The sequence below is a fragment of the Pteronotus mesoamericanus genome, unplaced genomic scaffold, assembly GCF_021234165.1.
Source record: "Pteronotus mesoamericanus isolate MK-2021 breed Mesoamerican mustached bat unplaced genomic scaffold, CSHL_Meso_final contig_164, whole genome shotgun sequence".
Classification (NCBI taxonomy): domain Eukaryota; kingdom Metazoa; phylum Chordata; class Mammalia; order Chiroptera; family Mormoopidae; genus Pteronotus; species Pteronotus mesoamericanus.
In genome coordinates, this window is record NW_026555065.1 from 1,304,679 (window position 1) to 1,332,031 (window position 27,353).

General features: G+C 52.7%; 1 protein-coding gene across 1 annotated transcript in view; it reads left to right on the forward strand.

Annotated features, from left to right (window-relative positions):
• Positions 1-27,353, forward strand: part of ITGA11 (integrin subunit alpha 11) — a 113,086-nt gene that overhangs the window by 71,385 nt on the left and 14,348 nt on the right. The window contains exons 10-20 of the mRNA XM_054564223.1: positions 710-780; positions 9,941-10,085; positions 11,857-12,005; positions 15,102-15,242; positions 15,520-15,723; positions 16,393-16,523; positions 18,150-18,316; positions 19,665-19,807; positions 21,236-21,346; positions 24,589-24,674; positions 25,496-25,703. Of these exons, the coding sequence (XP_054420198.1) occupies positions 710-780; positions 9,941-10,085; positions 11,857-12,005; positions 15,102-15,242; positions 15,520-15,723; positions 16,393-16,523; positions 18,150-18,316; positions 19,665-19,807; positions 21,236-21,346; positions 24,589-24,674; positions 25,496-25,703 (1,556 nt within the window). The remainder of the gene's footprint in view (positions 1-709; positions 781-9,940; positions 10,086-11,856; positions 12,006-15,101; positions 15,243-15,519; positions 15,724-16,392; positions 16,524-18,149; positions 18,317-19,664; positions 19,808-21,235; positions 21,347-24,588; positions 24,675-25,495; positions 25,704-27,353) is intronic.

Below are 27,353 nucleotides of genomic sequence, written 5' to 3' on the forward strand. Positions count from 1 at the left end.
TCCCAAAGCCGGAGCAGCCTGCAGGGAGTCGGAAACAATGAGCTACAGACACAGGAGACAAAACACAGTCCGCGTAGACAAGGATAAATAGAAAGTATGAACCTGAGTTTTGACACTAACACTAGAACTTAAATATGCAAATCAGTGTAATTCTCCTCAAAATGATTGTCCAGGGTGACAAGAACACTGGCTCCGATGACAAGCTGAAGGCCCTCTGCGGGGAGGGGCTTGCAGCACACAGGAGGCTTCCCATGCACCTCTGTGGTGGCAACGGTCTCCCTCCAGAGGGTCTATTTGATGTTTGGGAATCATCCAGTGGCAGCTAGAACCAAACATGGTGAATAAGAGGAATGAACAAAGTAGGAAATTCCATTTCTTGCTCAAAACTATTTCTCTCCATGCACTTCTCTTGACCTTTCCCCGATGCTGACCATTTTATGGCAGACATACCCCATGATATAAGTTGTCCCAAGCCCTTTGCAGCAGGGAGTGGACCACTAATAATCCATGCACACGACCCCCTGGAAGGTGCTCGGTGCCTCCTTTGCAGGGTGGCTGCCACTTGGGGCAGACAAGGAGGGGCTGACTCAGCGTCCCTCTCACTTCCTGGAAGGTGCCCCCTGGGAAGCCGATGCTGTGGATTAAGCTGCAAATGTGTGTGGCACTAAGCCATCCATGGAACTGATCTCTTTCTGTCCCTCTGTCTTAGGCACCAACAAGAACGAAACTTCCTTCGGACTGGAGATGTCACAGACGGGCTTCTCCTCTCACGTGGTGGAGGTACGGACCAGGTCACAGCCACCCTCCTGCACCCCCAGCGCTCTCAGTCAACCTACTCCTTTCCTGGGCTGTCTCTTCTCTCCCTTCTCTTCTTCTTGGTCTCTCTGCCTCCCATTTTCTGTGGCTGGAAAAGGGATGTCAAGGTCTTCAACTTACAGTAAGTTGTCTCATGCTCCCTGTGCAGAGTGCCAATGGGGACATTTCCTTGAAAACCAATGGTCCCACTTAGTCCATAGGGCCTCGTGTAAAAACCAGGCCAACTTGGCAAAACCAATTGCATGTGCTCTAATAGTGCCCACACGTGACCAAGAAAGTCTGTGCCAGCAGGGACACAGCCATGCGCCGACATCACGAGGGTGTCCAGATGTGGCCCTCATGGTTCCCCTCTCTGTGTGAACTCGGCATCAGATTACAGAGGTCCCAGGTGAGCACATGGCGTCACAAACAACATGTGGCATCTGGGGCTCTGCTGGCAGCCCCAGAGCCTCAGACAGTCACTCAGCCCCTTCACACTTCACCGGGTTCTGATTCGCAAGCTTCCGCTGAAAACCACAGGATTGCCTGAGGGACAGAGGAAGTGCTGCCAGTGAAAAGGCTTTATAAACTGTCTGGGCATGAGCCCTTCCTGGGAGCTCCACGTGCAAAGAGTGTCATGTGGGGAAAGCCTGCATGTGTCCATATCCGCACGAGCTCTCGTGGGCGAGCTTTGAATAGACATGTGTCCCAGTGCGTGTGTGTGTTCTGCGCAACTGAGATGAAGAGGGCAGGATTCCTTGTTCCCAGTTTCCAGCTAAAGAAACCAAGTCACAGAATGGTTGAGTGACCAGCTGAAGTGGTCTAAGTGAGAGAAATATTCACCTCACGCTCTCTCCCTTACACCAAGCAGCTGCTTGGTAAGAGAATCCAGAATCTTAGGGGTCTGAGTCAGAAATCCCAAATCAGAGGGTGTGGGGACAGATGCCCCACATGCAGCAGGCAGATGGGCGGAAACACGGTTCACGCTCAGCTCTTCCTGAGCAGCATCTGGACAATCCCATGCTCCCTTGCATACAGCAAGATGCACATGCAGCGGCCCTGCAACCCTAACGGTCAAGTTAGGTGCAGAGCACTTAACATTTTTCCAGGAATTTGGAATTCCTGCACCCCACTTCATGCTCAGAAACAGTCCTGCCACGTCAGCAGGTGGTAATAGTTGTCCTTTTCAGCTGGTCACACCGGCAAATCTTTCCAGTGCCTCCCCCATGTTGGGTCCTGTGCTCGATCCCACGAGGTGCAGAGGCGAGAGCCCTGCCCGCAAGGAGTTTGCAGTCTGAGCATAAGGAGCCGGCAGGAAGAGAGACGAGAGTATCCCTCCAATAGGTCAGGCAGCGAGTCATGTACTAGTCAGGACTAGCCCTGATCTCCTACCTCTGGGAACAGAGCTGATCAGAAACTTGAGCAAGGATATCCAGTGTAATCAAATCCAACAAGGATTCGTCAAATGCAACTAAGTCACGAAAAGGAACCAGAATTTCCTGTTGCCACCAGGAGTTGGTCAACTTGCAAACCACCCAGAGCAGCAGTCCTGAGCGTTGCCAACTAGAATAAAAGAAACTATAGGATTTCTCCTGGTTAAAAATGTACAACTTCAGGAGGTCCCCTTCCATGGAGCTCATTGGAGGAACCACATGTTCACATCTCATGCTAATCAAGACAGTGTGTGATCAGGGTCTTATAGAAGGAAAGGCCCAAGCTTGGGCGGGATGGGGGCCATGTCAGAAAAGGATCTGGGGAGGAGATGGCACTTGGGCAGGGCCCTGAGGACAAGGATTTCTGCAGCTATAGGTGGCAGTGAGCAGGAGAATAGAGGAAGTTTGTGTGCACAACACTGGGGGAAATCTGAGCACACGTCGGGGCCAGCCCTGATGTTAGGGACAGTGAGAGAGAGTTAATGTCCGTTGTCTCTTTCATTCATTCCACAGTCATTTTTGAGCATCTTTCTGTGTGTCAGGCTCTGTACCAGGAAATGGAGAGACAAAAATAGATAAAGATGAGGGTAACAATTAGGACAACTAACAGAATAAACAAGAAAAAAAAAAGATTGAGGTAACATTTCAGCTGGCAGCAGTTCGAAATCTAATTGGGGAGATATGTTCTTATAAAACAAGCTCCGTCTCCTGCTTCTCATACTGTGATCTGTGTACACCAGAAATCAGGGAACCTGAAGAGAAGGGAAATTAAGATAAACTTCAGCTATTTGTGGATGCTTGAGCTGAGCCCTGAAAACGGCCCATGCAGCTCAGTGAGTGGAACAAGGTGAGTCCTTAAGGACCTACAGGTTCCCCAGCTGCAGGGGCAGACCAGGACTCAGAGCCCCAGCTTGCTGTTTAGGTCAAGGTCATACACTCCCCTGTGCAGCTTTTTCTACATGCCCAACTCTTTTTCTTTTGCCCAGTCACAGAGAGCAGGGTGCCTCTCCCCAACCTGTAGATACAGACCCCAGTTCTTCTATCGCCCCATCTTGTTTTCAAGTGACAGGTATTGGAATTTTTTATGTGATAGGACTGTGGAAGAGAAGATGTTGACATTTGATTCTGAGACTCTTTAATAAGAAAGAAAAGAAAGAAAGAAAGAAAGAAAGAAAGAAAGAAAGAAAGAAAGAAAGAAAGAAAGAAAGAGAAAGGAAAGAAGGAAGGAAGGAAGGAAGGAAGGAAGGAAGGAAGGAAGGAAGGAAGGAAAGAAAGAAAGAGAAAGAAAGAAAGAAAGAAAGAAAGAAAGAAAGAAAGAAAGAAAGAAAGAAAGAAAGAAAGAAAGAAAGAAAGAAAGAAAGAAAGAAAGAAAGAAAGAAAGAAAGAAAGAAAGAAAGAAAGAAGAAAGAAAAAGAAAGAAAGAAAGAAAAAGGAGGGAGGGAGGGAAGGAAAGAGGGAAGCAAGGAAGCAAGGAAGGAAGGGAGGGAGGCAGGGAGGGAAAAGGAGAGGGGAGGGGAAAGGAGGGGAGGGGAGGGAGGGGAGGGAGGGGAGGGAAAGAAAGGAACCCTTCCAAATCCAAAGAAATGGTGCAATTTGATGGTGGGCTGTCTGGTACTGTGACCAGCCAGTGGGTTACTATATTAGAGCACAGATTTTTTTAATGCCAGCCACTAATGCCATCATAATTGGCCACAGCCAGCCTGTCCCTGTGAGTCCATCTCCACTGCTCTCAGGGTCAGCTAGATCTCTCTGGGGATCGGGGTGGCTCCACACTTTTAGCTTTGCCCAAAGCAAGTCCTGAGCCCAAGGAAGTCCATCTCCTGGGCAAGCCCCCAGGCTTCTTCTCCCCCAGAAGTGCCCACCTTGGCAGCCTCAGACAGCTGCTTCCTGCAAATGAGCTGAAGGAGCCTTCGGCGCCCCAGGCCTGTTTAGTTAAGTCAGAGGAAAGATCTCCAGCCCTGGGGGAGGGACCCAGGAGAACATTCTCAAATGGCAGGGGAAAGGCCAAGTGGCCCATTGCCCTGTCTGCTAGGGTCATCTGTCTAGCAAGGAAACCAACCTTTGAGTTAGGAAGGGTTAAAACTACAAGAGGAAGGGACCAGAGCCCAGAGTAGGAGAGGAGACCCCGAGACATCACCTGGCCACCCAAAGAGCTCACGGCTCGAGACCACAGAAACTGCATCCCATGCTGATAGCCAAAGACAGAGCCACTGGGGAAACTGAGAGAGCTGGAGCCAACCCAGGAAACTCTAGTCTTGACTTACAAAACAGGGAAAGAGAATATTCTGGAAATTACCATCAGAAAGACCAGCTATGGATCCCTGGTCAAATTCTAGAATGGATTTTTAAGCCAATGTTTTCATTAGTATTTGGAACGCTATTGGCAGAGGTCACCCGATAGCTGAAATAGCTCCTATTACTGCTGGCTGCTTGCTGAGGTGGTGAACTCCCTGTCAAGTTGAGTAATCAAGAAGAAGCTACCAGAAAGCTTGCAGAAGGGATCCATACCTCCCAGGGGGGCATAGACTCTTAAGAGTCTGTAATCTCCATGGGCCAAAAGGGGAAGGTTTGGAGGAAGGAACAGGACCATAAATAATTGATATCCGCTGGTGATGGATGGACCACTAGGAGGCTCCTCCTACAGGAGGACCCTGCAGAGGAATTTCAGACTAAACATCCTACCCTGCAGTCCATAAATCCTCTTCAACAACAAAAGTTTACAGAAGGAAGCAGTTTTATTAGGGTGGGCCTGTCTACACAAAAGCTTGGGTGACTCACCCAAGATAAAAAGATCATTTCTCCCGTAACCTACGTGGGATGAGCTGACACCCTCTGCTTCCTCGGCCTGAGCCCTTCCACGGGCCTTCCCGGGGTGGTGGGCTGGACAGCTAAGGTTCTCAACCGTTGAAACCTTAAAGCTGTAATCTTTCCTAAGAGTTTTGCTTTTGAATTCATTGTGCATATCTGATTCACTCCAAAGTGAAAGAAACTAATCCACGATGGTGAGATGACCTAGGAGCCTCCTGCGCCCTCGTGTGCATGAACCCTGGGGTGCCCCCCGCACCCGCCAGCGAGGGCAGGCAGCCGGGGTTGCCATCAGGGCTGCCATGGGCCCCTCCCGTGAGGCCAAAGCACGGTCGCCAAGCATGCCGGCATGTTATTCCAGATTGTTCACAAGGTGCCTGCTGGTGGCAGGGATCATTTCCAGTTCACTAGGGTCCTCCTAAGCCCAGTTGTGTGTCCTTGGGCTGCGCCCTGGTGCTCAGCACCTCGCTCCTGGGCCTCATTCCGGGAAACTCTGAGCAGAGGCAACCAACCCTCTGATCTCGGATGAGCAGTCAAGTGCGATGTGCCTCTTGCCCCCACAGCCCCTGCTCACTGCCCTGGCCACCGGCTTCCAGCAGGGCACGCAGTGAGGGGCTTCCCTCCACAGAAACGGGGAGGACCCGTTTCTGGGTCTTTCCTGCCCCACCCCGTCTAAACATCCTGGCACTCGTCCTTCCTTGGGCTCAACCTTGAGCTTGTTGAAAACAAGTCTAATGCCAGGATCCAAGCAACTACAGTATAATCCACCCTCTTAATGGTATATTTGCCTTAGAAGGGGCTCTTGAGAATGGACTCCTGCCCCCTCTACAGTCATTCTAATGGTGGAATCACAGGCACTAGAGAGCCACGGGAGGGCCTGGGGGAGGAGCTAGCACTTGGTGCTCTCGAGGCGGCCTCCCTGCACACCTGCGCACAGGACCGCCAGTGGCCACCTCCGCCCGCCTCCACCGTCCTTCCTCTCCAATGCCAAGAAGAGCTGCTGGCGTCTGGTATTCTAACTCCATTAATGCCTGGCTACGCAGACTCAGACAAATCATTTAACCTCTCTGACCCTTAGTCTTTGAATAGATGTCTGAAAAATATTTGTAGAATTGAATCTTGATGCTTGGAACTGAAGTGTGCATTTTGAGACTTACGTAATAATCGATCAAGTAAAATTTTCTTAAAATCCTTTTCTAACTCCACTATACACCCAATCAGTCATCCCCTCCTCTGGGCCCCAAAATAGCTGTCTGTGCCTCCATCCGAGCACTTCTCACGAGCTGATATGAAGACTCATCTGCAGCACTAACTCGACTGTGAGATCTGATTCTTTGACTCCTGCCTCCTGGAAGTACTTTGGGATGAATTAATCAATGAGAAGAGCTGCTATGTACCAAATCCTTATTATCAGCCAAGCACCCGCTAAGAATTAAAAATGCTAATTCTTACAGCAGAACAGCTGAGGAAGCTGAGGCTCAGAGAAAGAAACTTGTCCAAGGTAACACAGCTAGAAGCTTTGGAGGGGGAACTGGAAGTCAGGAATGTCTGTCCCCAGAGCGCATGCTCTAGCCACAAGGCCAGGGATTCTCAGCCTCAGCCACATTGATGATCGAGGCTGGATACTTCTTTGCTGTGGGGCTGTCCTATGCACAATCGGTGTTCAGCAGCACCCCTGGCCTCTACCCACCACATGCCATAGCCACCCCAACAACCACCCACAGCTGTGACAACCAAAACTCTTCTCAGGCATCGTCAAATGTTGCCTGGGGGCTAATCAACCCCCAGCTGGGAACCGCTGCCCTAGGTTACAGGGCCTCCAGGGCTGGGGATGGGCCCAACCTGGCTGGGAACAGGGGCTTTTCTGGAATGTGGAGCTGGGGGAAGTAGGGCCACGGCCCAGGAAGCATTCAGCTCGTCTGGGAAGGGAGGGCTGCTGCAGAGGTCAGGTCAGAGGGCGGGTAGGAGCTGAGCTGGCAGGATGTGACAGCGGGCGCCGTGCTCGGGCGATGACAGGTGCAGGTCATCCTCAGAGAGGGCACAGGCTGGGCCTCAGGCCTTCTGAGGGCCGCCAAGCCTGCATTCTCGTTTTCACGCAGAGCTCCAGCAAAGCCAGCTTGTGCCACGGGTCCACCTGCACAAGGGGCACCCAGGCACACCCTGCTGATATCTGGTGGGAGCCCAGAGGGCCCCACAGGAAAGGAGACCACAAATCAGGGAGCAGCTGCCGGACCTGGAGCGTGAGGCCTGCTGTTTGTTTCCCAGCTGGGCCTATAGGCGCGGCTCCCTCTTGTCACGACTTTGGCCACATGCTTCGAGATTTTTTTCCAAACTCCAAATATCTGGGCTCCCACAGCTGGGAAAAAATTGTGACATAATGAAGTTGGCTCTGGTGGCTTCGCTTATGCTCCAGCCAGCCCTCCCCTTACTCCCCTCCCAGTGTACCTGTCCTCAGTGGGGCTCTCCCAGCCCCCAGGAGGCCCCTCCCCAGAAAGGGCCTCCCACTGAGACCACAAGCCTGCAGCCATTACCCGGGTAAAACGGCGGAAGGCAAGAGCCTGGGAGCCATCCCCCGGCCCGTGCTGCCAGATCCAGGAGCCCCTGTGGAACCCCCAGGCTTCACATGTGCCAAGTCAGCATCAGGTTCCCGAGCGGAATCCCAGGCGCCTGGGTTGAGCCCACCGTTCTCAGTGCATCACAGAGGCTTTGTGTCATCTGCAAAGTCAAAAATTCATCTTCAAAGGTTTCTCCACGAAGCAAAAAAGTCTGACCTGTAGTTGCAAACTTGAACTTAACAGGCAGAGAGGGAGGAAAGGAAGAGAGAGAGGTGAAGCCCAAACCCTGCGCTCCTCCCAGAGCAGAGCGCAGCTGGAGAACCGGGAGCAGCATCCAGAGGCTTCTGGCAAGCAGATGGATATTTTCTCCTCCTCAACCTGCCTTCCTGATTGAAATCCTAGCTCTGCCTCTGACTTGCTGTGTGACCTTGGGCAAGTCCCTTTCTTTCTCTGAACCTCAGATGCTCCTTTGTCAAGTGCAGATAATGACATCTGTCCTTCTGGCCTCATGCAGATGGGTGACTGGATGAGAAAGTGTTCTGAAAAGAATGGAGCACACCCAAGTTCGGGGATGTTGGCGGTGACATGGTGGGCAGGGAGTCCTGAGCGCCTGGCCCCAATCCTGGCCCCAGTGGGTCACCAGGCTCTCCCAGGCTGAGGCCCAAACAGAATAGGAGGGAGAAAGCTAATCAGAGAGCATGATGTTAAACACAACCAAGTGCATCGGACTCTCTCCAGAGCACTTTATTTATAGTTATGAAAACACTGTCAGAATGCCCCATTCTACCTCTAGAACATTGGGATTTTTAACCCTTTGATAAGATCAACTTTACTCTTTAAAGCGACACTTTGGAAATGAGAAAAGGAAGCACAGCTTAAGGTTCACAGTCTCACCTCCTCCTCTGCCACCAATGACGCTAGTGCAGGAAGACCCTGCCTGTGTGTTTAGTTGGCTCTGGTTGTCCCAAGGCCAGAATCACATTTTTTTTATTGGCACCATTGCTTTGAGAGTAAGGGGGGATTACATGCCTTGGGCTCCGAATGGTGGGGGAACCTCAAATCCAGACGATGAGCTGGGCTTAGGGAGGCTCTGTGGGAGAAGGGCGACTTCACCAGCTAGTGCTTTAATAGCCCAAAGCTGCTTCCCCACCCTTCGGCCCCTAATCACCAGTGTAACCCAGGAAGGCAGCCCCTCCCTGCTCCCACCGCCCTTCTCGTCCCTCATTGCCCCTACTCACTTCTCTTCCCCTTCTAAGTGCTTGCTGTTTGTCTTCCTGTACCCACTGGTTCCTTGGGTTGTTTAAGGAGGTGGGACGGTGGTGCATAGCGTGCACGTGTAGCCCAGAGTGTGAGCAGACCCAGTCCTCAGGAAAGGACCCTGGGCTCGGTCACATGGAGACTTCACTCCAGGAGTCAGAGCTTCCTGTCTTCCTGCCCGAGAGTTGCAGCATCCACTTACCTTACAACTAATGACAAGCTCTGTCCTCAGGGCGTTGGTCATCATGCATGGCCTTGGCTCACCTGTCCCGCCTCCTCTTGAACCACTCTGCCCCATCTCACTCATTGTTCCAGACCCATCAAGAAGCCTTCGGTTCCTTCAAACCAAAGGCTCTAAACTCTTTCCAGCCTCAGGACCTTTGCACAAGTTGTCCCCACCCCCTCCCAGCATCTGGGTAAGCATCACTTGTTCAAAAATACTTCTGCTGACCTCCACTTCAATCTAAATGAATGCTCACTGTGGCACTGATTACATCCCTCATCACATTTATCCCAGTTTGCAACTATTACATTTATTCGTGTATTCAATTAGGATCTTGGAGCTCCATGAGGCATCTGGCAAAAAGTAAACACTCAGTAAATTTTTACTTAAAAATTGAAGAAATAGGATTCACATACAGGGAAGCAACTCAGACTCTACAAAGGAATGTGGAAGGAGGCCAAGTGCAGGGGCACAGCTTAAAGGAGTGTCAGGAGGAAGGCATAGTGACAAGAGATTTCCTGGTGGGGTTCTGAAGCCCAAAACTAACAGAGGTTTGGTCGTGGGTTTGGAGTTTCTTTCTAGAACATTCCCTCTCTCCTAAGATCCCACCCTTGGGATTTGCTTGACCCATTTTTCTCTAAGGATGTGTTGAGGCAAAAATGCCTGTGTGTTTAGTTGACTCTGAACAAGGAGTGATTCCTTGGCTCATTCAAAAGCCAAAGATCCTGGCTACAAGGTGGGCTGTTAAATATGAATCCAGAAGATGTCCAGGGTGGCTGGCAGGTGCTTCATGGGGCGGGACCTGGTGTGGATTCCCAGAGAGGGGCACCTGGGGGGATAAGAGCTGACACGTGTCCCCTCCCCAATGCCAGGATGGGATTCTGCTGGGAGCCGTCGGTGCCTATGACTGGAACGGAGCTGTGCTAAAGGAGACCAGTGGTGGGAAGGTCATTCCTCTCCGGGAGTCCTACCTGAAGGAGTTCCCCGAGGAGCTCAAGAACCACGGCGCATATCTGGGTGAGAGCCAGAGCAAGGGCGGGTGATGCGCCACAGGCAGGGAGGGGAGCCGGGGGAGCCAGAACTTGCCCTCACACGACACGGAGCATTCGGTGCTGATTCAAGCACCGATCAGGATGATCGCCTCTTCAGCCGAGTGCCCACCATGCCTGGCACCCTGCCTGGCAAGTAAGTAGGTAGAATAAATGACAAGGCATGGACCTCTACCTGAAATGTACCCAGTGGTTGCTTCTAGATGCTCCCCCTCCTCCCAGAAAACCCTGATGGGTAGAGCCAGGATGAAGTCCCCTTATGAAGCCCAGCTGTCTGGCCTTAACCACAGTCACCACCTTGGGTGGGTAGGGAAGATTCCTCCCTACATGCCCCAAGAGAGAGCTATGGGGGAAGGAGACTGGGAGGCCAGGCTCTCCGCCTCCGTGCTGAGGAAGCTGTACGGCCTTCTGACGCAGGTCCTCTTGTCAGGCCTTCAGAGAGGCTGGTTCAGCTTTCAGGGTGGCCCTGCCTGCTGGCCAAACAGCCACATGAAAACTGAAGCCACCACCAACAGAATGATGTAAGCAGGAAGTTCTCAATGTTGATGGAGCTTTGGGGGTCTGCCCATGCCTGCCCCCATGACAATAGGCCCCCAGGCCTCTCCCACCACCACCCATCCCTCCTTGTATGGAAGTCCAATAGCTCAGGGCCAACTGAAAACATTCCCAGTCATGCCACTGCGGACTCAGCTCAGAAGAAATCTCTGTTCCACATCGCAAGGCTAATGCCACCCTACCCTCATTTAGGACTGTGCTAAATACACAGCCGCGTTCGCGACCCCCATGCAATGTCCTGACCTTTCCTGACCTTTCAAGCCCCATTTCCCAGAACACGCTTTCAAGAGTCAAAAAGGTTGTGTATGGAACCAAAGTAGACACCCTACTGCTCCCACACCGCTGGCCACTCAATCAGCTCATCTGTGCATCCTGCAGCCACTCTGGGGCCAGCTGGTAGGACCCCAGGGACAGCGTTGCACACACATGCACACATGGCAGAAGGAGACATCCATTCCCCAGAAACAGCCCAGGAGCTGCCAACAGGCCTGACACCTTCTAAAAACTGGGATCCCGTTCAAGGTCGTGTGGCAGGAAGTGGAACTCTCAGCTTGCACACCTGCCCCACTTTCAGGACAGTGGCCTGAAGGTGCTACACGTTCACCTTCTGGATGCTGGCTGGGCACCCCGAGAATCACAATGATCGGGCAATGCCATCCTGAGAACACAGACTGGTGCCCTTCCAAAGAGCCCCTGGGTTTCCATTTCTTCCTCTTTTGTGTGGCATTTTCATGGCCTGGAGGAGCTTGGGAGCTCCCTCCTTTGAGTCTGCAAGCTTTGGGGCTGCAAAAATCCCTGTAATCCTTATCCCCAGATAGACAGCACTAGTTTCCATGAGCCACTTAGCAGGGGTTTATGGTAATGAAGAAGACACAGTTTGGCCCCTGAGAGGGGCCAATTGGTGGAGATCAAAAGCCAAGCCTGCAGGGGCTGTGAAGGAGGCGCTGTGGATGTTCCAGGTCAGCCATGCCTTTTAGTAGCCCCACCTGGCTTTCTTTATTCCTCCCACCAGGACCGGGCACAGGCCTGGGAACGACCGCCCTGCGTTAACGCACCTGCCGGGCCAGCCCTCCATGCCCTCCCTGCCTTCCCTGCCCTCCGGCAGAGCTGAGCCATTCGGGGGGCCCTGGCAAGGCCTGCTGAGCACGTGGGGCCAGAGACCAGCCTGTTTCCTCCTGTGGCAGGGTACACAGTCACATCGGTCGTGTCCTCCAGGCAGGGGCGGGTGTACGTGGCTGGAGCCCCCCGGTTCAACCACACGGGCAAAGCCATCCTGTTCACCATGCACAACAACCGGAGTCTCACCATCCACCAGGCCCTGCGGGGCGAGCAGGTAATGAAGGGGGAGTTTGGGGGTGGGGAACAAAGGAGGCTGGACAAATGGGAAAGGCTGGGCTGGAGGGGTCCCTGGAGGTCATCTCCTCCTTCTCAGTAGGATGGTCCTCAGGCCCAAAAACATCCTTCCTGGTTGGGGCACACATATCTCCTTCACAGCAGCCTTGGAGCTGGACTGGCCCATCCCCAGAAAGCCAGATCCCGGTCCCTGCCACAGCAAGGAGAAGCTGGAGAACTTGCTTGCTGGCATTTCACGGGCTTCTGCCTCTGGCTGCCAGCTTCTCCCTGGTTGTCTCTAGAGTCCAGGGCTAGATGCAGCATCTAAACTAAGGCCTGGGCTACCAGGGTGCCTGAGGGGCAGTCATGTTCCTCAAGCCACCTTCATGCTGCTACCCACTCCAGGCCCCATGGGTTCTCCAGGACGCCAGCTTCTCTCCTTTTCCCGGAATGGTCACAATGCAGAACGGTACCGCGGCCAATGCCACTGCCCCGCCTGAGACGTGGTGGGCAACCAGGCCGCACTGCTGACAGTCTTGTGTTGGATGGCCACGAATATAAAGTAGAAAGCTATGATAGAGTCATCAGTGGAAAAAGATCAGAAAACAGAAAATTCATTTCAGTAGCTGAGGAAAACTGGGGTCCTAAGAAGCAACATAGTTTGTCCAAGGTTATAGAGTAGGTTCATGGCCGGCTCAAGTTCAGAATCCAGGATTCTTGGTGGGGCTCTTAACACTGTGCCACCTCCTGACTCCCAACAACCCCAAAACCAGGCCTTGGCCCCTCCTGATGGCAGCACCCAGCATCCATGGCACCCTGGGGCTAGGCGGCACCCTGTCCAGGTCCTTGCTGTCATTCCCAGCTCACCATCAGCTCTCCAGAGCCTGGGAACAGCCCTGTCTCCTGCATCGTCTGCTGACCTTGGCCTGTCACCATGAGGACAAGCTCCTCACTGGGTCTAACCTAAACCCCACCCAGCTGTGGGAAGCTATGATTCCACGGCGGCCCCAGGGCACTGCTCTGTGCCCCAGCCTCCACCCTCCCCACCCACACTCCGCCCAGGGCTGGCTCTTTTCAGAATCCAAGGCTAGACTTGAGAGCTGGAGGGAATTTGCTGATGAGTTTATGACATTTTTACTACCCAGTCCCGCCTCCAACATCCGAAGGAGAAACCGCAGTGCTGAAGGCAGCTAAATTAAGTGGATTCTAAATCACCATGACCCACATAGCTGAGGCCATATATTTAGACAATCTCCCTCCCTTCCCCCTTATTGCTGTCTGCCTCTTAATTACTTTAGGCAAGCACATCACTTCCCTCCCCCACCCCATGCTCATGACTTTTTTTCTCTCTGTTCTGTATTTTTATCTCTTCATCAAAAAGCTCTTCATGCTTCTGAAAGCACCCTAAGCCAAGAGCTGACTAGGGGAGGGAGAATCACGGGCTTGGGTGACAGACTAACCCAAGTTCCAGCCCAGTTTGGCCATGGCCAGCTTTCTAACCTTGGACAAGTGACTCAAACTCTCTGCTCGGTTCCTTCCCGCTACAATGAGCACTGTGATCTCTCCTAAGGAAGCACGAGGCTCACACATGCCGACCCGAGGCTGCAAAGCATATCAGGCAAGGCCTGTCCCTGGGAAGGGCTTCTTTGCTTTCTTAGGTGGCTCACTGATCCAGCAAACGTTTCCTGAGTGCCTCCTGTGTGCCAGGCAGGGCACCCAGGCCTGGAGAGGACCCAGCAGGTGCAGTGCCCACCCTCTGAGGCACCTGCGGAGGGACTGACCTGAGGGATGGCAGACATTCACAGGGAGGGAAGAAAGGAGAAAAGAGGTGACAAGAAAAAGTTTGTGCCGAGGGAAGCCTGGAACCCAGTCAGGGTCTGGGGCTTTGGGAGAAGAGAAATCACTGGGTATGGCAGGAGGGTGTCTGGGAGCCAGATGTGGGGGCCAGAGGCTGGGGAGGGAGGGAGGCAGGCAGGTCCAGCAGGGTCACACTGGAGAGTTTGAACTTTTTCCCAGAAGCAAGGAAGCAACATGGTCAGCTGCTAGGAAGCCACTCTGGCTGCCCATGGGGGTAGGTTGGAGGGGCTGGCCAGGAGGCGGAGGGCCTTTGGTTGGTGCCTGACCTAGGGAAGAGGCTGCAGAGGAGGGAAGTAGGTGGACTGGGGCCATGTTTGACAAACACCAAGCAGGACTCACTGGGAAACCGCAGGAAGGAGGGGTAAGGTAGAGGGTGGAGCCAGGGAGGACCCTCTGATTGAGTGGGCAGATGGCACCCTCACTGAAGTGGCGAGCCTGGCACCCACTGTGCGGGAGGAACCCAGTGAATGCTCAACTGCTGCAAAGAAATCATAATTTGCCACACAAGGTGCTAATCCCATAGTTATTGTGACATTAGAAATTGAACAAGGCAAATGTTCAACAATAGAGGACTGATTAAACACATTTGGCACATGCATGATTTTGAATATTATAGAATCACCAATGATTGTGTAGTAGAAAAGAATTAATAAATACTCATGACCCATCAGTCTGTAAACTGTATATGTATATGTGTGTATGTATATATGTGTGTGTATATGTGTGTGTGTGTGTGTATATATATATATATATATATATATATATATATAAAATGAGCCCAGATTAGAAAAATAAAGCCATATATATACACAAAAACAAGGCACACACTCTTGTGAAAACAGACTATAAGAAAATACACTAAAACATTCATAATATTTGGATGTTTGGACAATGGGTGACTTTTATTCTTCAAACCTTTTTTTATATGCTCATTTTTTGCCATTATAATGTATCAGTCATGAACGGAATGAATGGCAATTGATAAAACTGAACAATAGAAAGAAAGAGGAGTGGGGGTGGAGATGGGCAACAGAAAGAAAAGGGAGGTGAAGGAAGGACAAACTGAGAGGGCACGCCCACTCCCTGGGAGGGGACGGAGTGAGGGGCAGGAGAAGGAAAGGACTTCCTCATTTGTGCACCCAACATTCCGAGGCCAAGGCTGTCGTTGGTCCCCTGCGCTGGCAAGGCAAGGCCTTTCAGCAACCAGCCCCACAGCCCCCTCCCCATCCCTGTGCCGCAGATAGGCTCTTACTACGGGAGTGAGATCACCTCGGCGGACATCGATGGTGACGGTGTGACTGACGTCCTGCTGGTGGGCGCACCCATGTACTTCAGCGAGGGCCGAGAGCGAGGCCGGGTGTACGTCTACAACCTGAGACAGGTACGGCTGTGTGGGGTCCGGCAGCCTCCCAGGAGCACCTGGCCCCTGCCTTCACGCTCGTATCCGCGAGGGAAATTGGGTCACGAGAGAGGCCAGCGCCTGCCTGCTGAGCCGGGCGGGGGAGGCTAGGAAGCTCCTCTGCTGGGCTTCTGTCACCAGAGAAGGGATGCTGGGGAAGATGGGGTAGAGAGAGGATGCTGCAGGCCAGAGGGGGTCATGACCCCAAGGGCCCTTGTCAGAGGCCCCCCCTGAGCTTCTTCCTGCCCCGGTTTTACAGAACTGGTTTGTTTACAACGGAACACTGAAGGATTCCCACATTTACCAGAATGCCCGATTCGGGTCCTCCATCGTCTCAGTGCAGGACCTCAATCAAGATTCCTACAACGACGTGGTGGTGGGAGCCCCTCTGGAGGACAACCACAAAGGGGCCATCTACATCTTCCACGGCTTCCGAGGCGGCCTCCTAAAGACGCCGAAGCAGGTAGCGCCAATGGGTGGAGCCGGGACCTGGAGTCCTTGTAGCTCATGCTTGGTCATTGGTTCAGGATAGTCTGCTGTGTCCTCTCCCAAGAAAGGATTCCCATCTCCTAGCCCTACTTGCCTTGTGTCAAAATTGTAAAATGGGGACATTTTTCTTTAGGAAAAATGGCCACCCTCTCCCTGCTAACAGCAACAACAACGAAGCCCCAGGGACCCGAACCTCACCCCCTCCACATGCATTCATGCACTTGACCACAGTGGAGAACTCCTATCTGGGCTTGCTCTGCTCCAGAAATGCTTCATGCTGGACACCTTGCTCCCCTCAAAAGTGACCCATCCCAGTTCCCAGCCCCTCAGGATCATTATCTTTGCTCAATATGTTATTAGTAAGCTAGTCAATGTACCACGGTTAGAGATGCTAACCAGGTTACCTGCCAGGTAACATATTTACACTTAATGGGGAACTATTTGCAGACACAGTACTTGAGTCCAAAATTATGACTTAATGATAGGAATCTCAGGTGCCAGCACGACAGGAGATAACTTTGGGCTGGAGAAACATCCTGATGGTTTCAAACAGGCTCCCTCCGGGGTTCCCATGTGTATACGGTGGCCACGCCGCACCCTGTTTTCACATGTCCGGTCCCAGCTTTTTCCTTCCACTCCCTAGAGAATTGCCGCCACAGAGCTGGCTCCCGGCCTCCAGTATTTTGGCTGCAGCCTTCACGGGCAACTGGACCTCAACGAAGATGGGCTTGTCGACCTGGCGGTGGGCGGCCTTGGCAACGCCGTGATTTTGTGGTTGGTTCCTTCGCTTTTCTTGACTCGGGCTCTCCTGAGACTCATGATGGATACAGGGTTTAAAAGCTATGCTTCGGGACCTTTGTCCCTTGTCTTTAATCACTGTCAGCCAAATTCACCCTGTTCTTATCCCATCATGATTACAAATCTCCTTTGTATGGAATGACTGTAAATTATTCTGAAATCCCAATCCCTCTTCTCAAGGGAGTTCTAAGATTTTCAAGCATTTAGTGTCAAAAAGCCTCTCTTAGAATTTACCCTAAAAGTCCTGGCTACTTAGGCATTTTTTTCAACTTCAGCCTTTCCAGCTACTTAAAGGAACAGATCTCCCTTCTCCACTTGCAGGAAGGAAGATATCTAATACAGAGATTGCTTTCTGTCAAAGCCCTGAGTAGTGACGAACTTGTGGGCAGAGCCCACTGGGGAGACTATCTGGTCCAATCCCATGGATCTCACGCGGGAATGACCGCCCATTAGGGTCACCTGGGGAGCTTTTAAAACTCTCACTGCCAGGGCTTTGCCCAAACCACTTGAAGCAGAATTTCTGGGGGAGGGGCCAGGAGGTGGTAGTTTTTAAAGACTCCACATGTGTTTGTTACCAATGGATAGCAGAACTTAAGAACTACTGATATAAGCTATTACATTTACACAGCATTGTACACTGTCTCACTTTCCTGCTTTGATTCTTATAATTCCCATGAGAGAGGTCATGTGACCTACCCAGGTTCCCAATGGAGCCAAGACTCAAATTCACCCTTTTCACTCCACAGTCCTCTATCACCATGTCTCCGAGTATTAGCAGAGACAATCACGCTGGAAATTTGAAGCATCTAAATCACACTATACTCATTTCTTTTTATACAAATGCATGGGGAAAGGCAACACATTTCCTTCCCTGAATATGTTTGACTAAGACCAATAGAAGAGTAAGTTTACATTTCTTTGGCTGCCTGGATGGGTAGTGTCGGGTGCATGGGGACAGAATCTCTGGTACAGGGAGTGGTTCCCTACTATGGCTGCACCCTGGAATCCCCTGGGGAGCCTCAACCCCAAGCTCTTCCAAGTCTGGTCCAGGGACCAAGAGTAGCAGCATCACCCTGGAGCTTGCTAGAAATGCAGCATCTGTGCCCCCCTATGAGGTCGGGATCTGCATTTTTACAGATCCCCAGGAGATGCGCCAATGTATTAAAATATAGAAGCACAGCTTTAAGGCATGTTTACAAAGACTCTTATTTAATTTGACCTGGAGTGCAACTTGTGCACCAAGATTTTTTTTAAACTCTCCAGATTAGCCTAGTGTTTACCCTGGTTGGGAACCACTGATCTAAAACTGATGAGGAGGCAAAAGGAAGTCAGTATAACCTCCAGCAAAGAAAATAAGGAAGGGCTACCTCGGGGGCCAAGGAGGGCCAAGGAGGTTGCTGAGCCCATCCCTCATCACCTGTACACATTTTGCCCAGTCCTTCAACAACTGGGGCTCCTCTGCACCCCCATCCCCACAGCCTGCCTCACCCTCCAGTCTTGGTCTTGAAGATTCCACTCCCATCTGGCCCTCCCCTTTCCCTCAGGTCCCAGTGGGGCCGCCTTGGGTTTACCCCGCCCCAGTGACATGCCTTTCTTCTCCAGGTCCCGCCCTGTGGTTCAGATCAATGCCAGCCTCCACTTTGAGCCGTCCAAGATCAACATCTTCCACAGGGATTGCAAACGCAGCGGCAGAGATGCCACCTGCCTGGCCGCCTTCCTCTGCTTCACACCCGTCTTCCTGGCACACCATTTCCAAACAGCGACAGTCGGTAAACTGGGCCCCTCTCTCTCCCCCGGGGACTTCAGGATTACCATGTTTTAAGTGCCAGGTCACACCCAGAGCCACCTTTGTTGACTGCTGGATGTCCACGTGGTGCTCTAATTCCAAGGGACAGAGAGGGGATATCGTGCCAGAGCAAGGACGGCAGTGAGACATGGTGACCGAGGGCAAGGTCAGGAGAAGGAAATAGTTGGGGTACAGTTTGGATTCCAACAGGGGACTGGGAGCAGTGGAGTAAACTGGGGTGTGAGAGCCATTAAGTCAGCCCGGATGCAGAGAAAGAGTCAGACCCAGGAGGTGGTGCTGGAAACCAGGCGATCAGGAGGATGAAGACCCAGGTAGCGGTGGTCACTCTTCAAAATAGGTATGAGTCTGTAGGAGGGCAGTTTCCTTCCGAGGGTCCATCACTTCACTTGTAGTCAAGGCTGGGGTCAGACACCTGCTCATGGCAGCCTTGGGACCGGGCAGCTCTAGGAAGTGACAACTTCAGGTTTTAGGACCCAGCTGGGACCCGGCTGGGCCTGTGCAGGAAATGGGGACTACAGAGAGCTTCCCAACCAAGGAGCAGGGCCAACCAGAAGAAGAAGAAACGGATGTCCAGGGGAGATGAGAACAAAGTCAGGCCTGGGTGACTGTGCCCTTCTTTCAACATCTACCTACAAAAGGAGAAAGATGCAAGGACCTGGCGTACCCAGAGGACTAGCTGGGTTACAGGAGAAGGGACTGCGCCTTTCCTGGAATCAACACAAGATCAGCCTGTTTGAAAGGGAGGAGGCTGTAGGCCTTTAACCCCAGAACAGAGTCTTAAGTTTGAGGAATTGGTGGGAAGCTGGTGAGAGCTGGCCAGCCCTCGTTAGTATAATGGGACCTGACACATGCGGAGCCTTGGAACCAGACATGATGGGATCCCAGAGCCAAGGGTGAGAGTTGGGAAGAGGAAAGGAGAGAGGTGGGAAGTTGTGTTGACTCCAGGAGGGGCTCAAACGTGTACCACCCCTTGTCCTGTCTTCTCGCCTCTTCTACCACGTTCACTTTTCCCTCCATTTCTTCCTCTCTTTCCCCTCACTGTCAGCCCCATCTCCCTTCCTGCTCCTCCTGCCTCCCTCTTTGTTTCAGTTTCTCTCTTTTCTTCTTTTTCACTGCATTGCTTGCTCTCTGCCTGGGAGTTTCATGCCCACACTGGGTCTCCTAAGGACAGATGAGCAGCTCTTTCCTGACCAGCCTGGATGGCTTCCTGGAAGGGGCTGACTTTTCAGAGGCCTTTTTAAATGAGAGGCAAACAGTCTTGAATGGAAACGTGACTTCACCTTCATGGTCTTGTCCTCTCCCTCCTCTAGGCATCAGATACAATGCCACGATGGACGAGAGGCGGTACACACCACGAGCCCATCTAGATGAAGGCGGGGACCGATACACAAACAGGGCTGTCCTGCTCTCCTCCAGCCAGGAACACTGCGATCGGATCAGCTTCCATGTCCTGGTGAGCCTGATGCCCAGCAGCCCCACTAGCAGAACCCAAGCTCCTACAGGAAGGGGACACAGAGCTGGAGGGGGTGCTGCCATGGGAGAGTTGGAGAGCCCAGCTGGTGCCAGCAGACCTCAGGAGGCCAGCCAGCGGGCAGGGTCCTGGGCCACGGCCACCCCGTACTCAGGCCCCAGAGAAAAAGTTACAACCTACCACCTGACGGTACCCTCCTCCCAAATTCCTTCTCCCGCATCTGTCAAGGGCCCAAATTCTTCAGCAGGGGGTGAAGTGTGAGGAGGGAGGTGGTGCTCGCTGAGGTCTAGCAGAAAGAACAGGGTCAGCCAGCAGGGACCATGGCTTGGAAGAAAGAATAAGTGGGCATCAATTAAAAATGAAGAGGAGGTCTGGCAGGCCAGTGGTGAGGATGAGCTGGGCGGAGGGGCAGAGAGCGGCCAACCTGGCAGAGAGGGAGGACCAGTGGATGAAGAAGAGCATGAGAAGTTCACTTCATCCAGAAACTTCAAGGGCCTGGGCCACAGCTCCAGCCTCAGGAACACCAGCAGGGGACACTCAGAGCGTCCTGGCCCCAGGATGCAACAGGCAAAGTCAGAAAAGCTAGCAGCGGTAAGAAGTCCTCACGTCTGTTAATACGGCGCCTCTTCTGATGTGTTGATACACTTGTTCTCCAAGCGTTGTCCTTGGACCAGCCACACCCCCATCACCTGGGAGCTTGTTAGAAATGCATATTTTTCAAGCCCCATCTTAGACCTACTGAATCAGAAACTCTGGAGGTGGAACTCAGTGTTTTAATGGCCTTCCCCCGACCCCTGGGGATTCTGGTGCAAGATCAAGTTTGAGAGCCACTGCCTTAATACAAAGAGGCCACTCACACTGGGACTTGGGTTCCCTGGGGGAGACTGTTTAGGCAGCTCTACGCATCCCCTCTTACCATTTCTTATACATAGGTCCAACCTGAATCACCCCTTACTGGTCACAGGTTTTTCCTCTATGGATTTAACACAATTATTAAGCCCCGTCACAGTGCTAGGACTGTGCCAAGAGGCTTCTGACAGAGGGAGACCGACACACAATCAGAGTTGGAATGCCACGTGGAAGTGGCCGTGGCAAGGCAGGACAGGATGTGGGGATGGCTGGTGCCTAGCTTCTTGGAGGCCTAGGTACGGGCGAGACGGGTGCCCGGCCTTGAAGCGTGAGCAGGAGCTTAGTGAAACATTCGAGCAGTCAGGTTGTCCTATGCCAAGCCCCGGGTCCTTTCCAGGGGACTCTCCAGTGCCCGCCCCCCACCTGGCAGCTCCTGTATCCCGGACTCATGCTGAGGGCAGACAGGGCAGCCCTCCTGGATTAGGGCAGTGAAGTCCTCTCTCGGTGGTGCTGGCCCAGAAACGGGTGTTCCCGCACCCACCCTCATCTCCTCCCACACAGGACACCGCTGACTACGTGAAACCAGTGACCTTCTCAGTCGAGTATTCCCTGGAGGACCCCGACCACGGCCCCGTGCTGGACGACGGCTGGCCCACGTCCCTCAGAGTCTCGGTACGTCCTGGCAGGCAGGGCGCACAACTCGGGGGCACACCCTGCCCCACGCCCACCTCCGCCCCGAAGCCCAGGCCTGAATGTGACAGGTACAGAGTCGCCCTTTCCCCAGCACACCTTCCCGCCTCCTTCCCTCGTCCCTCGTGACCTGTGCTGAACAACTTTTTGAGGGTATGGACCTTCTCCTTTTGGAGGGTTCCCTGTATCCCGACACAGGGTGAGCACTCAGGGGATCACAGGACCTGAGACCCACAGGACCAGGGGGGCTTAGACCTCAGTCGCCCACCTCATTTACAGATGAGGACCCTGGAGGCCTGAGAGAGCCTGGTCAGTGGTGTGTTGAATTACTGACTTATTAACAGTCTTCCCCAAAACAGGTGGCTTTAGCCCCACCCTTGGCCCGGGCCTCACCCTCCACCCCATTCTCTAATGCCTGGTTCGAGGAGCAATCGGAGCAATCGGCGTTTTCTGAAATCTGACACCAGATGCTCCTCACATCTGCCACTCCTGGTACATCCCACTCAGAGAAAATGTCCGGCAGCTAGCCACTCTGTCAGGGCTGGCCTGGGAGAGCAGCAAAATGTGTAAAATGGGGTTTCTCATACCTGAACCCTCAGGATTTAGCGAACAACTCCAAAATATACCACAAAGCTTCGAAGACTGTGGCCTGGGGGGTTACGGTGTCTGAGAATTGCTCTATAGAATCCAGCTGGCAAGCAAAACTTCAAATACTCACATTCTTACCTGTACTTCTCCAACATGAAAGGACTCAAACAGCAACACTTTTGAAAATCCCCTCTCTGCTCCCATTCACCCCATCAGCCCCCGCCCACAGCCCCTCCGTGGCGCCCCACCTCTTCCCGGACCTCCACACTCCACCACCCAACCCTCAACCTTCGCACCCTCCCTTCCACTTTCTCCCTGACTCTGAGTCACAAACACAGGAGAGGCTGCCTTAAAATGCAGCTCAAGAGAGAGGGAGGGAAATGGACTGGCACAGCCAGGAGAGGGGAAGGGCTGGCTGCACTAAGTCCTTACTGGTTTTCCCCACCACAGTTGTTACAAAGCCGTGGCAGCAAATGAATAGGTGAGTGCGTGTCGTTCGTTCTACACACAGGTGGAAGCACATGATGCAGATTAACGTGCAGGGCACTCTGCTCTGATGCTGGTGATCCCAATGCAAGGGGGCGACAGGGCCGTGGGCCAGGTCAAAGAGCTCAGAGGAAGTGTAATGGAGCAATCAGATGATGGGGCAGCGGACTTCACAGGGGAGGTGGCTTTCAGCTGGACCTTAAAGCATAGACAGAAGTCAGACAGGCAGAGGTGGGGAGGACGGGCTTCGCTCGGGAGCAGCGTGGGACACAGCCAAGTGAGGGGTGTGTGAGGAAGAGGTGAGAACAAGCTGAAAAGGACAGTCTGGGCCATACCATTGATGGCTTTGAGTAGCAGCTAAACTTCTAGAAAGCCTGTTAATCTGGATTTCTAGCCCCCAGCAAATTAGAAACATCCTTCCCATCACTCTTACACAAATTCATATTCAGCATCTATTAAATGCCCAACACTGTTCTAGTGCAGTAATATCTCACCTCTTGGGGGAATGAGCCATTCCATATAATGGAGTATAAAAACTGCTCATTGCATTAAATTATTCCTTTTAATGAACTGGATAGAAATTTTCCCAAAGGTTATTATGTAGTTTTCACACTTCCTAGAGTATGCTGGGCAAAGGTGGGAGGTATTTTATTGGAGACTTGAAATCACCAAAATGACATGGTTATTAGAATACAGTGAAGCCCCTGAGGCGGCCAAAGGGTCTTGAACCATGTCCCTTCATGGGATGACCTCTCTCTGCCCTACTTTACATGGCTCTGCTGTCGCCTTTCCCTGGCGTTATTACAGCGTGCCTGCTTCTAGCACAAACGCACCCTGTGGTTGGGAAGCTCCGGGGGCGGGCTCGATGGCGGTGTGTCTCAGTTACGAGCAAGCCGATCTCAGTAAAGGCTAGGGAGCTCACCTTTGAGAAAAGTTAATGAATTTAAGATATGTGTGGCCTTTGTGACACCTGTTTCCCATCCCCTGCGTTTGGGCTGTGTTCTTGGTAGTGACAGTTGCTGCTCCTCAGCTCCAGGCTTGAGTACCCAGCTGCCTGAACATGCCCCTTCCGCTTAACCCCTCCTCTCATGAACGAACGATGCGGCCCTCCCTCCAGACGCTGAAAGAGAAACTCAGCCAACATCCTGGGCCCTTTCCTCCCTTAGCCCCAAGGAACCGCAGGACTTGCCGACCCCACCTCTGAGGCCCCTGACCTGTTTTCTCCTCTCCACACCCACTGCCACCCTGTCACCAGTCACATCACCCCTTCGTGAACCGTTCAGTGGCCTTCTCAATGGTCTGCCTGCCTCTAGCCCTCACTCTTCAAGTCCATCCACCCACGGAAGCCAGAAGGAGCCTTCAGTAGACAGATCTAGCAGGACAACCCCGTGTCAAAAGCGATCAGTGGTTCCTATCACTTGCAAGGCATGACCCCTAGGCCCCTGCCCATCTCCCCATCTCCTCCACCCCTTCCTATAGCAACACCAAATTACCCACTGTTTCCCAGAATCACCGTGCTACTTCATGGCTCAGGACCTGTGCACAGACTCGTCCTCGCTCCGGGACTTCCCTCGCTCTCTGGTCCATCCAGCTCACCGGCTCATCCTTCAGCACTTCCCTGAGCTTCCCTGAAGCTTCCTCTGACCATCTACAGGGCAAAATAACTGTTTCCTCTTCTCTGCCTCTCCTATTTGTCATGCAGATTTCTATTTTTTTGCACATTTCACACTATAATTATTTGCTCACACACCCATCTTCCCCACGAGCTGAGAGCAGAAGCTGTGTCTTCCTCATTCTATAGCCGTAGTATCAAACACGTGGCCCCCTACACCGTCAATGGTCAGTAAATTTTCACTGGAACTGCTGTGCTGAGTAAGTGGGTATGCTGTGCTACCAGCTCAGTTAAAAACTGAAAGGGAACCAGGAGAACTTGAGTTTTGAGCCATGTTTTAAAGGAGTTAACATCTATGCAAAAGCATGAGACACAGCAGTGCGGTGTCCATGAAAGGGGCGGAAAAGACAACGCCCATGTGTAGTGCAGTAGAGGAGCTGATGTGCTAGGGGGGCAAGGGAGGGCCCGCAGCAAAGATGGGGACTCCAGGCTGTGGGTTTCCTGTCCAGCCACCCACCCCTGGCTCTCCCTGGCCCAGGTTCCCTTCTGGAATGGCTGCAATGAGGACGAGCACTGTGTCCCTGACCTCCTGCTGGATGCCCGCAGTGACCTTCCCACAGCTATGTGAGTTTGGCTCCTCCTGCCCCTACCCTGACTTCCTTCCCTGATCGTGGAGCTGAGGCTCCCAGGGCCCTGGATTATCTCCTGCACATCCTTCTCGTAAGCAGCGCAGCTTAAACACTAAATTTGGAGCCTGAGTCTAATCCAGGCTCTGCCTCTAACTCCTGTGTGACTTCACGCAAGTCTCTTTGTCCTCTAAGCCTCAGTTACCTACTCTGGAAAATGAATACTCCTAGTCCAAACCAAGGTCTTCCAACTCTGTTTAGAAAAAGGAATCCTTTCTTTGGACCCCGTGCTATAAAACTGATGAAAGGTAGAGGCCCGGGGCCTGGAGATCCAGGCCCTCCTCCTCCAATCCCCAGATGAGGTGACCTTTAAGATTCATTGACTGCCCACTTGAGTCCTATGCTAAGGAGACTAGCAGAGTGTGCCCACAAATCCCCTGGAAGAAACAAACTAGCATACGAGGAAACACAAGGAACCGTACCCTATTTTAAATTTATGTAATATATTTTCCAATAATTTCTGCTCCATTTTTAAACAACTATGAGGTGATTTAGAGTTTAGACAGAAGATATATACACCATGATATACCATGACATATACAATAAATAGAAATAGCCCATTCAAACCTCGTAGAAGGACGAAGAAGCAAATATTCCAAGCGCCTAGGCTAATAATCGGAATTGTCTCTACATTTAGCTCTGAGCTTCCTGGCAGCCAAAGCCCGAAGGGAAACGTGCTGAGTAGAGAGGCAATACATGAGTACTCTGCCCTGCATTGCCCTTCCATCGGCCTGATCCCTGGTGGTCTCCTTCCTGCAGGGAGTACTGCCAGAGGGTGCTGAGGAAGCCTGCGCAGGACTGCTCCGCATACACGCTGTCCTTTGACACCACGGTTTTCATCGTAGAGAGCACGCGCCGGCGGGTGGCAGTGGAGGCCATGCTGGAGAACAGGGGCGAAAATGCCTATGGCACAGTCCTAAACATTTCACAGTCGGCAAACCTGCAGTTTGCCAGCTTGATCCAGAAGGTAAGACCATGGTGACCTGCACGTCCTGCCTGAGGCGAAGGGCAGAGGCGGGAGAGGAGGGTGCAGGCAGGCGCCCGGCTGGTTGCATGTCAGGATCACCTGTGTCCAGGCTTCTCCCAAAAACCCCCAGTGGCCTATTCTGGGGCGGGGCCTGGATCGCTGTGCTTTCACAGCTGCCCAGGCAAAGCCAGTGTGCTGCCCGGGCGGAGAACCACCGATAGAGGGGAGTCTGAGCCCTTCAGGAACATGGGCGAAAGGTCCTTCAGCCTGTGTCCTTGGCCCTCGGCCCTCACACACACAGACATGCACAAGCACGCACACACACATACACATACACACCCCCCAAGTGTGTGCACACCAGCACATACACACCTTCTGCCTGCAGTTTATCCTCCAGGTTTTCTCGGAAGGAGCCTTCCAACAAGAATCAGAAGAAGTTATTCCCACATTAAAACCTCCCATCATTCCCAGTTGCTTTCATGATAAATTTCAAACTCCTTATTATGGAATACAAAGCCCTTCCCTGCCTCCCCACCCGCCGTCTGCCACTTCTGCACTCACCTCCACACCCTTAGCCCCACCAGCCACGCTGTTCCCCAGCACAGCAAGGCCCTGCCTGGGACTCCCTCCCTCCTATGCCCCCTCCTTAGTAACCACTTACAATGCCCAGGTACTGTGCTTGCCTCTTAGTAATGATGACTGTAGTGGTGGTGATGGTGGTAATTGGTGGTGGTGGCTGCGGAGTTGGTGGTGGTGGTAATATTGAGGGAGGTGGTGGAGGTGATGTTGATGGTGGTGGAGGTGGAGGTGGTGGTGGTGAAGGTGGTGGTGATGGTGGTTCAGGTGATGGAGGTGGAGGTGGTGGTGATGGTGGTGGAGACGGTGATGGAGGTGGAGATGGCAGTGGTAGAAGTATCCCTGTTTTTCAGAGGAGAAAGTTAAGGTACAGAGAGGGGTTAAAAGGTCTGAAGAGGACCACACAGCTAGTAAATAGGTGAGTGGGATTCACACCCAGCAGCTGGCTCCTGAGCCTGCACGTCAGGACAAGGGCTTAGTCCTCATGTCATGCTCTATGCGATACCTTCCGAAAGGCCCCGCCTAGCTCTCTGGCACAGCCCTGTGTGGGATCCAAGAAGATCACCAGTGTCTGAACGCTGCCCTGTTGTAGCCCTGAACTCTTGGGGCGCAAGTGCCTTGTCTTGGCCACATCTGCCCCCAGGGCCAAGCCAGGGATGGAACATAGAAAACATTCAAGACATGTTTGTTGATTTAAACTAAGATATTGTTGTCGTGTGTGGATGCTGGTGGGGGTGAGGGTCCCTGGTCCCCTCAGACATAGTCTCTGCTCTCACGAATCTCCAAGTAGCCACGTGGAGCCCAGGGTGGAGGGCGGGGACCGGGGTCAGTACCCTTCTGTCCTCACCTCCACTGCCGAGCCACTGCCCAGCACCGCCCCTGTGCTCAGTTCCTCTGTCAGGCACAGTTCTGGGCCCCCACCCAACCTTCCCCCGCAACCCTGAGTGACCATGAGGGGCCCATCCGATGGCCTTTCCCGGCCCTCTCCTGCCCATATATTTTGTATCTGTCCGGATGTGAGGTGTTTAGGGGAAACTGGGCCCCAAACATGCAGCCACTTTTTCCTGTTCCCCT